Genomic DNA, 10,962 nt, shown 5'->3' on the forward strand with positions numbered 1-10,962 from the left:
TGGAAAAATGTTTAAAATTGCAGGTTGTATCTGTATCATAGAAGTTTAATTTTGACTTTACTGTCCCTTTAACATCATTGTTGCCCTGTAAATCTATGTACACAATAAATAAATTACTAAATGTCAAAAAGCACAATGAATAGAAAATTGTTTGGAATGGGATAGATCTGCACAAGGACCTAAGGAGGGAGGAGAAAGTAGTACAAACAGAAGTTAAACCTAAAATGCTGGAGTTCAATAAAACTTTTTAAATTGTTACTAAATGTAATGATTCTTTTCTTTAGTTAAAGGCGCATGCACCATGACATATCATGCTCGTCATCAATGCCTTCATGAACGAGCGTGATTTGGAAGTGAGATGGGGAAGGAGGAGGAGCGGGCCATATTTCGACTACATTAATGTATGTATTTGGAAGGATTCCGGATAGAGGTAATAGAGAAGGGAGCCGGTGCAGGCGGATCTTTGTTTGCGTTCCAAACATATGGTTGTGTCGAATGTTGACTGTCCCTTTAAAGTGATAGTAAATCCAAGCGTTTCTAAAATGCTAGGATTAACCATTTGAAAAAAATAAAGGGGACTTTCATTCATGAAGTATAAAATACTTCATGCTGAAAGCTCCTTTATTTGTTCCAAGCAATCGCCTTCACTGAACTGCTAGGGCAGCCCACTGGCAGAACGCTATCTGGCAGAGAGGTGACGTTTCCACCTCTTATCCAATAGCATTGTGGGTAATCCGGCTTGGTGCCGCATATTTGTGGATTTTTTACATTAAAGGGACAGTCAAGTATAAATTAAACTTTCATTATTCAGATAGGACTTTTAATTTTAATTGACTTTCCAATTTACTTTTATCATCAAATTAGCTTTTTTCTCTTGGTATTCTTAGTTTAAACTAAACATAGGTAGGCTCATATGCTAATTTCTAAGCCTTTGAGGGCTGCCTCTTATCACATGCTTATCACACACAAAGAGACAGAAAGTACACGTGGGCCATATAGATAACACTGCGTTCAGGCACAGGGGGTTATTTAAGATTTAGCACAAAACAATGCTAAATGCAAGACAATAGATAATAAACAGTCACAGTCATGTGATCAGGGGGCTGGAAGAAGGTTCCTAGATACAAGGTAATCACAAAGGTAAAAAGTATATTAATATAACTGTGTTGGTTATGCAAAACTGGGGAATGGGTAATAAAGGGATTATCTATCTTTTAAAACAACAACAATTCTATGGTTGACTGTCCCTTTAAAGGGATAGTCAACACCAGAATTGTTGTTGTTTTAAAAGATAGTTATTCCCTTTATTACCAATTCCCCAGTTTTGCATAACCAACACAGTTATATTAATATACTTTTTTAGCTCTGTGATTACCTTGTATCTATGCATCTACTGACAGCCCCCTGATCACATGACATTTTATTTATTATCTATTGACTTTCATTTTAGCCAATTAGTGCAGTGTCTGCCACAATCCACCGGCGTGATCACAATGTTATCTATATGGTTTACCTGAACTAGCTCTCCCCTGTTGTGAAAAGCAAATACAAAAGCATGTGATAAGAGGCGGCTTTCAAGGGCTTAGAAATTATCATATGAGCCTTCCTAGGTTTAGTTTTCAACTAAGAATACAAAAAAAATTGATGATAAAAGTAAATTGGAAAGTTGTTTAAAATTACATGCCCTATTTGAAACATGAAAAGGTTTTTTTTGGACTCGACTGTCCCTTTAAGGACAACCAGAATATCACTACTGTGTGTATAAATTAATTATTTTATTCAAGAAAAGATAATGACCATAAATGTGTTTATTGGCAGAGATCACTAGGACGAGAAGTTAAATGTTAAACATAAACCTAACCGAGAGCACCAAAGGTTTAGCACACTTAGACCTGAGATTTGGTAAACTAGTTTCTCAATATTCAAGCTTGCTGAAAATAGGAGGAATAACTTTTTCAAGGTCAATCCCAATACATTTCTAAATATTATAATAGATATTTCCATTCACAAAATACAATAATGTTTATAAACATTCATATCTCCCCTTGGGTTCAGTATTACCTGGGGCTCCAAAAGCGACATCCCAGGGCGAACTGATTGGCTGATTCTTTCCTTGTGTTCCGCCCTCTTTGTCTGTTCCTTGACTTCCTATGCCAGCTGCAGTGCTCACTTGTTTAGTTTCAAGATCAATCTGGGGTACACAATAGATAAAGTTACAGGGGGGTTGTATTTAGCATCAGGTTTTCATTTTAGATTATAAATATAGACTGCACACTGGATCAAGATTTAATTATATAAACAATGGAACTGAATATTTGCTAAGCCCAGGGTTCTAACCATTGTTAATGTATCAATACTAATTTAATCCATTGTGTATTAGGCCTAATATACTAAAGCTGTGTATGAAGTCTGCCATAACAATTCAAACCTAACATAATGTATAGAAAATGTTCCATATCAATCACTGATGCTCAGACCTTTCTGAAAACTCAGATAATGCAAATCTAAGAAACAGCAGAGCAAAATAAGATAAAATATTGCATATATATATATATTATTTATTTTTATTTATTTATTTAATGTCCTGTGATCCACTTTTTTTTTTAAAGTTGTCTAATGATTGGTCTGCGCTCAATAATTATATCAATGGTACAGGATTTAGATGATACAATGAGATCACATTTTTGACTGAATTCAATGTGAGGGGAAATAACCCATTCCCAGACAGTACTGTACATCCGACAGCCCATTCCCAGACAGTACTGCACAGCGGACATCCCATTACCAGAGAGTAACGCACAGCGGACATCCCATTCCCAGAGAGTAACGCACATCCAACAGCCCATTCCCAGACAGTACCGCACGTCCAACAGCCCATTCCCAGACAGTACCGCACGTCCAACAGCCCATTCCCAGACAGTACCGCACGTCCAACAGCCCATTCCCAGACAGTACCGCACGTCCAACAGCCCATTCCCAGACAGTACCGCACGTCCAACAGCCCATTCCCAGACAGTACCGCACGTCCAACAGCCCATTCCCAGACAGTACCGCACGTCCAAAAGCCCATTCCCAGACAGTACCGCACGTCCAAAAGCCCATTCCCAGACAGTACCGCACATCCAAAAGCCCATTCCCAAACAGTATCGCACGTCCAACAACCCATTCTCAAACAGTACCGCACGTCCAACAGCCCATTCCCAGAATGTCCCGCACGTCCAACAGCCCATTCCCAGACAGTACCGCACGTCCAACAGCCCATTCCCAGACAGTACCGCACGTCCAAAAGCCCATTCCCAGACAGTACCGCACGTCCAAAAGCCCATTCCCAGACAGTACCGCACGTCCAACAGCCCATTCCCAGACAGTACCGCACATCCAACAGCCCATTCCCAAACAGTATCGCACGTCCAACAACCCATTCTCAAACAGTACCGCACGTCCAACAGCCCATTCCCAGACTGTCCCGCACGTCCAACAGCTCATTCCCAAACAGTACAGCACGTCCAACAGCTCATTCCCAAACAGTAGCGCATGTCTAACAGCGCCCATTCCCAGACAGTACCGCATGTCCAACAGCCCATTCCAAGACAGTACCGCACGTCCAACAGCCCATTCCCAGACAGTACCGCACGTCCAACATCCCATTCCCAGACAGTACCGCACGTCCAACATCCCATTCCCAGACAGTACCGCACGTCCAACATCCTATTCCCAGACAGTACCGCACGTCCAACATCCCATTCCCAGACAGTACCGCACGTCCAACAGCCCATTCCAAGACAGTACCGCACATCCAACAGCCCATACCCAGACAGTACCGCACGTCCAACAGCCCATTCCCAAACAGTACCGCATGTCTAACAGCCCATTCCCAGACAGTACCGCACAGCTGACATCTATTCCCAGACAGTACTGCACGTCCAACAGCCCATTCCCAGACAGTGCTGCATAGCTGACATCCCATTCCCATGCAGTACCAGATGTCCAACAACCCATTCCCTGACAGTACTGCACATCCGACAGCCAATTTCCAGGCAGTCCTGCACGGCCAACATCCCATTCACAAACAGTACCGCACATCTGACAGCCCATTCCCATGCAGTACCGCACAGCCAACAGCCCATTCAAACAAATTACCATACAACGGACAGACCATGCCCAGGCAGTACAGTGCAGCCAACCGCACATTTCCAAGCAGTACCACAGCCCCGTTAAATACAGAGCATATCATTCATATTCAGTGGGGCAGACAAGCCACAAAATGTTTAGTTACCTTTCTAATTAAATGGTTCTCTGTATCTGCAACATAGATAATATTGTTGTTAATAGCCACCCCCTGGGGCGAATTAAAAGCCGATTCTGAAAAATCTCCATCCTTCCAGCCACTTCCAGGTCCTGCAGCAATAAGAAAAGAAAAAACAATATTCAGGTTCATTTAAGTTACAAACAACCTTCCCTAAAGCACTGATGGTAACTGAAGACCCAGGAACCTTAGGTGGCCCTTGAAAGCTTATATTTGGGCCCTCAGATCAGGAAAAAAAACATTTTTTTTACTACCAAAAAACACAGTTCCTCCAGTTTACACCAAACAATGTTATAGTTTTGTTATTTCCACGATGATTTAATGAATGTTCCAAAAACAAACGTTTAAACAACAAATGATTTAACACATTCTCATATTTGTTGCTCTGAATTGCAGACTGTTATTCTAATTGCAATAAAAAAGTTACATTATACACGTGACGTTTTCTTCTTACTGCAACAGGAGACCAGTGACGGCCTTGTTTGCTATGATCATCTTATTAAAAAAAAAAAGAGTGAAAAGATATGAAAAAGACAAGTCCAACCTATTCTTAAGCGGCAAAATGCTTGTAACTAAAATGTAATGCTATTTGCAAGAGAGGGGTTGGCTCACTATAATTATGTTCTGAAATTTCATCTCAAAGTAACATAAAAATCATGATGCTACTAACCAGCTTGTTAAAGAGTGTTGGGAAGAGTCTAATGTAAAAATAAAACAATCTTATTTTTTTACAGTGTGAGACAATCATGACTGGCATATGCAGGTAGCTGACCAACACAATGTGTTGCAGATCCCGAGTGTGACTTTAGCTGTGTGTTTAATCCTTGGTGGTGGTGAACACATAGGACCTGATGATCAAAAACTCCCCTGCGTGGAGAGAAACGATTTAGGGACATTGAAAAACTGATAAGACTTGTTATATAATCTCGCCAAAGCGCAGAGAATATAGTTACCAGCGGGCATTAGAGGGACAGCCAACACCAGAATTTGTGTTGTTTAAAAAGATAGATAATCCCTTTATTACACATTCCCCAGTTTTGCATAAACACAGTTATATTAATACACTTTTTACCTCTGTGATTACCTTGTATCTAAGCCTCTGCAGACAGCTCAGTGATCACATGACTGTGACTGTTTATTATCTATTGACTTTCATTTTAGCCAATTAGTGCCATAAGCGTGATCACAATGTTATCTATATGGCTCACATGAACTAGCACTCCCCTGTTGTGAAAAGCAAATAAAAAAGCATGCGATAAGAGGCAGCCTTCAAGGGCTTAAAAATTATCATGAGCCTTCCAAGGTTTAGCTTTCAACAAAGAATACCAAGAGAACAAAGCAAAATTGGTGATAAAAGTAAATTGGAAAGTTGTTTAAAATGACATGCTCTATCCGAATCATGAAAGTTTTTTTTTTTGGACTCGAGTGTCCCTTTAAAACATAAATTACATGATATAACAAATCAAAGCATTTAGATTTTGCATTAGAATTTCCCTTTAAAAGAACAATTGTTTTAGGCTTAGAAATGTTATTTAGGTTCTTTCAGTAAAGCACAGGTCACTGCTGAAACGGGAATAATGAATTAGCGTTCATTCGGTGTGCAACGCAATACACAGTAGGCAGTGGTACCTTCAGCAAGGTAAGAAGAAACATGACATTTAATGGCAGATAAGAACCAGACAACCCATGAACTCTGCCTATATCTGCTTATGGAGTTTAAGCTTAATTAAATCTTTGGGTGCCGTATGCATATCCCAGGCATGTGTGATTTCCCTTACAGTATTTGTCCTGATTACCTCTAATGTCTATTGCACAGGTCAGTCACTCTTTCTATAAAAGCTACTACTGAACCTGATGTGAGATCTGGACTCCATGTTGCTTATTTGTGACAGTGATCCAGACCCCTTGTCCTGGTGTTATTTGTGACAGAGATCCAGACCCCTTGTCCTGGTGTTATTTGTGACAGTGATCCAGACCCCTTGTCCTGGTGTTATTTGTGACAGAGATCCAGACCCCTTGTCCTGGTGTTATTTGTGACAGTGATCCAGACCCCTTGTCCTGGTGTTATTTGTGACAGTGATCCAGACCCCTTGTCCTGGTGTTATTTGTGACAGAGATCCAGACCCCTTGTCCTGGTGTTATTTGTGACAGAGATCCAGACCCCTTGTCCTGGTGTTATTTGTGACAGAGATCCAGACCCCTTGTCCTGGTGTTATTTGTGACAGAGATCCAGACCCCTTGTCCTGGTGTTATTTGTGACAGAGATCCAGACCCCTTGTCCTGGTGTTATTTGTGACAGAGATCCAGACCCCTTGTCCTGGTGTTATTTGTGACAGAGATCCAGACCCCTTGTCCTGGTGTTATTTGTGACAGAGATCCAGACCCCTTGTCCTGGTGTTATTTGTGACAGAGATCCAGACCCCTTGTCCTGGTGTTATTTGTGACAGAGATCCAGACCCCTTGTCCTGGTGTTATTTGTGACAGAGATCCAGACCCCTTGTCCTGGTGTTATTTGTGACAGAGATCCAGACCCCTTGCCCTGGTGTTATTTGTGACAGAGATCCAGACCCCTTGCCCTGGTGTTATTTGTGACAGAGATCCAGACCCCTTGTCCTGGTGTTATTTGTGACAGAGATCCAGACCCCTTGTCCTGGTGTTATTTGTGACAGAGATCCAGACCCCTTGCCCTGGTGTTATTTGTGACAGAGATCCAGACCCCTTGCCCTGGTGTTATTTGTGACAGAGATCCAGACCCCTTGTCCTGGTGTTATTTGTGACAGAGATCCAGACCCCTTGTCCTGGTGTTATTTGTGACAGAGATCCAGACCCCTTGTCCTGGTGTTATTTGTGACAGAGATCCAGACCCCTTGCCCTGGTGTTATTTGTGACAGAGATCCAGACCCCTTGTCCTGGTGTTATTTGTGACAGAGATCCAGACCCCTTGTCCTGGTGTTATTTGTGACAGTGATCCAGACCCCTTGCCCTGGTGTTATTTGTGAGAATGATCCAGACCCCTTGTCCTGGTGTTATTTGTGACAGAGATCCAGACCCCTTGCCCTGGTGTTATTTGTGAGAATGATCCAGACCCCTTGTCCTGGTGTTATTTGTGACAGTGATCCAGACCCCTTGCCCTGGTGTTATTTGTGACAGTGATCCAGACCCCTTGTCCTGGTGTTATTTGTGACAGTGATCCAGACCCCTTGTCCTGGTGTTGCTCATTTTGTGACAGAGATCCAGACCCCTTGTCCTGGTGTTATATGTGACAGTGATCCAGACCCCTTGTCCTGGTGTTATTTGTGACAGTGATCCAGACCCCTTGTCCTGGTGTTGCTCATTTTGTGAAAATGGTTTCTGCCTGGTTCTTATCATATAACCTCCCTCTATTCTCTTTGCTAAGCTAAATATATTATAGGGACAGTCTACTTGAAAATTTGCATTTAAAAAAAAAAAAAAAAAAAAAAGTATAGATAGATAATCCCTTTAATACCCATTTCCCAGTTTTGCATAACAAACACTGCAATGTTAATAAACGTTTAAGCCTCTACGATTAACTTGTATATAAGCCTCTGTAGACTGCCCCTTTATCTCAGTTCTTCTGACGACTTGCATTTTAGCCAATCTATATGGCACACGTGAACTAGCAGTGACTAGCTGTGAAACTGTCAAAGGCATACAACAGCTTAGAAAGCAGTTCATGAGCCTACCTAGGTTTAGCTTCAACAAAGAGTTCTAAGAGAACAAAGCAGATTTGATGATAACCGTAAATTGGAAAGTTGTTTAAAACTGTACGCCCTATCTGAATCATGCAAGTTTAATTTAGACTGGACTGTCCCTTTAAGTTCATGAAGTCTTGTAAGGTTATTGTTTAGGGGCAATTTGGTAGTTTAGCAGCCTACTTTGCATATTTTCTAGTTTAAGTCCTTCTGAAGGCAATTATCTCATGTACTGTACGCAATATTACATCATGTTTTCTGCTTACAAATAGGCTACTTATATAAGAATTTTATCTTCCTTTAAAGTCAATCATGAACAATATCTATGATTATAGAAAGCAGAGGAGTGACCAAGTGCAGGATGCAATTGCTTAAAGGGACATGAATTCCAACATTTTTCTTTTATGATTCAGATAGAGCATAGAGCTGAACAAATCAGCAAACCAATGACAAGAAACATATAATTCAGCCACCAATCAGCAGCTAGCTCACAGCTCTTGAGCCTACCAAGGTATGCTTTTCAACAAAAGATACCAAGAGAAATAAGTAAACTATATAATAGAAGTAAACTGGAAAGTTGATTAAAACTATATTCTCTATCTGAATCATGGGCTTCATTTCCCTTTAACTCAAATTGTTTAGTTTATTGGGACTCACCTCCAATAGTGTGTAAAATCTGTCCATTTTTCCTCACAACCAAAATCCTATGATGTCCTGTATCAGCGATAACTAGATTGTCACCTGAGAAATCTACTGCTACCTTTCCAGGAAAAAGTAAAGGAGAAGGGGGCAGCAAATCCTTGTACAATCTCAAAGAAATTGTGTTATCCCTGATTTCGCTTTTCTCTTTGTAGAACTTTAAGGCTGCGGAGGTGAATAGAAACAGTTTCTCTCTGTGTCCTTCGCCAATGATACAAAAGAGAAGGTTTCCGTGAGGTCCTAATATCACCAGAGTGGGCCAACAGGACACCTCTAGCTCCTGCCAAAGGACAGCGTCTGCGTCATTCACTACGGGGTGAGTAATGTTATATCTGAGGACTGCACTCTTGATATTGTCCAGAACCTTTTCATTTGGGAACTTGGCTGAATGCACTCCAACAATGACGAGACCATCTGAAAGTACAAATGAAACTCGTCAGCCAGCCGATCTCGTGCTGATTAACAGACACACGACACCGCAACAAGAGTCATTTGTACAAGGGAAAGAGCGCAAGAGAGAGAGGGATAAAGCGAGAGAGGGATAAAGTGAAAGAGAGAGAAAGGGAGAGATGTAGAGGGACAGAGAAAGAGAGATCGCAATAAAGAGGGAGGGATAAAGAGAAAGATAGCGATAAAGAGAAAGATAGCGATAAAGAGAAAGATAGCGATAAAGAGAAAGATAGCGATAAAGAGAAAGATAGCGATAAAGAGAAATAGAGCAATAAGGAGAGTGATAGAGAAAGAAAGCAATAAAGAGAAAGAAAGCAATAAAGAGAAAGAAAGCAATAAAGAGAAAGAAAGCAATAAAGAGAAAGAGCAATAAAGAGAGAGAGCGATAAAGAAAGGTAGCAATAAAGAGAGCAATAAAGAGAGAGAGTGATAAAGAGAGAGAGTGATAAAGAGAGAGAGCTACAGAGAGAGTGATAAAGAGAGAGAGTGATAAAGAGAGAGAGTGATAAAGAGAGAGAGTGATAAAGAGAGAGAGTGATAAAGAGAGAGAGTGATAAAGAGAGAGAGTGATAAAGAGAGAGAGTGATAAAGAGAGAGAGTGATAAAGAGAGAGAGTGATAAAGAGAGAGAGTGAGCTACAGAGAGAGAGAGTGATAAAGAGAGAGAGAGAGCTACAGAGAGAGAGAGTGATAAAGAGAGAGAGAGAGAGCTACAGAGTGATAAAGAGAGAGAGAGCGCTACAGAGAGAGAGAGAGAGAGAGAGAGAGAGAGAGAGAGAGAGAGAGAGAGAGAGAGAGAGAGAGAGAGAGAGAGAGAGAGAGATAAAGAGAGAGAGAGAGCTACAGAGAGAGAGCGATAAAGAGAGAGAGAGAGCTACAGAGAGAGTGATAAAGAGAGAGAGCTACAGAGAGAGTGATAAAGAGAGAGAGCTACAGAGAGAGTGATAAAGAGAGAGAGAGAGCTACAGAGAGAGAGAGTGATAAAGAGAGAGAGAGCTACAGAGAGAGAGAGTGATAAAGAGAGAGAGAGAGCGATAAAGAGAGAGAGAGAGAGCTACAGAGAGAGTGATAAAGAGAGAGAGAGAGCTACAGAGAGAGTGATAGATAAAGAGAGAGAGAGAGAGTGATAAAGAGAGAGAGCTACAGAGAGAGTGATAAAGAGAGAGAGCTACAGAGAGAGAGAGAGCGAGAGAGCTACAGAGAGAGTGATAAAGAGAGAGAGAGAGCTACAGAGAGAGTGATAGATAAAGAGAGAGAGAGAGAGAGAGTGATAAAGAGAGAGAGAGAGCTACAGAGAGAGAGAGAGAGAGAGAGAGATAAAGAGAGAGAGAGAGCTACAGAGAGAGAGAGAGAGAGAGAGAGAGAGAGAGAGAGAGAGAGAGAGAGAGATAAAGAGAGAGAGAGAGCTACAGAGAGAGTGATAAAGAGAGAGAGAGAGAGAGAGAGAGAGCTACAGAGAGAGAGAGAGAGCTACAGAGAGAGTGATAAAGAGAGAGAGAGAGAGAGCTACAGAGAGAGTGATAAAGAGAGAGAGAGAGCTACAGAGAGAGTGATAGATAAAGAGAGAGAGAGAGAGTGATAAAGAGAGAGAGCTACAGAGAGAGTGATAAAGAGAGAGAGCTACAGAGAGAGAGAGAGCGAGAGAGCTACAGAGAGAGTGATAAAGAGAGAGAGAGAGCTACAGAGAGAGTGATAGATAAAGAGAGAGAGAGAGAGAGAGTGATAAAGAGAGAGAGAGAGCTACAGAGAGAGAGAGAGAGAGAGAGAGATAAAGAGAGAGAGAGAGCTACAGAGA

At 41.5% G+C, this 10,962-nt stretch overlaps 1 protein-coding gene across 1 annotated transcript in view; it reads right to left on the reverse strand.

Annotated features, from left to right (window-relative positions):
• The window catches only part of NHLRC2 (NHL repeat containing 2), an 85,725-nt gene that overhangs the window by 69,013 nt on the left and 5,750 nt on the right, over positions 1 to 10,962 (reverse strand). The window contains exons 3-5 of the mRNA XM_053692696.1: positions 8,677 to 9,132; positions 4,277 to 4,398; positions 2,062 to 2,191 (exon numbers count right to left, since the gene is read on the reverse strand). Of these exons, the coding sequence (XP_053548671.1) occupies positions 2,062 to 2,191; positions 4,277 to 4,398; positions 8,677 to 9,132 (708 nt within the window). The remainder of the gene's footprint in view (positions 1 to 2,061; positions 2,192 to 4,276; positions 4,399 to 8,676; positions 9,133 to 10,962) is intronic.

This window comes from Bombina bombina, chromosome 9, assembly GCF_027579735.1.
Source record: "Bombina bombina isolate aBomBom1 chromosome 9, aBomBom1.pri, whole genome shotgun sequence".
Classification (NCBI taxonomy): domain Eukaryota; kingdom Metazoa; phylum Chordata; class Amphibia; order Anura; family Bombinatoridae; genus Bombina; species Bombina bombina.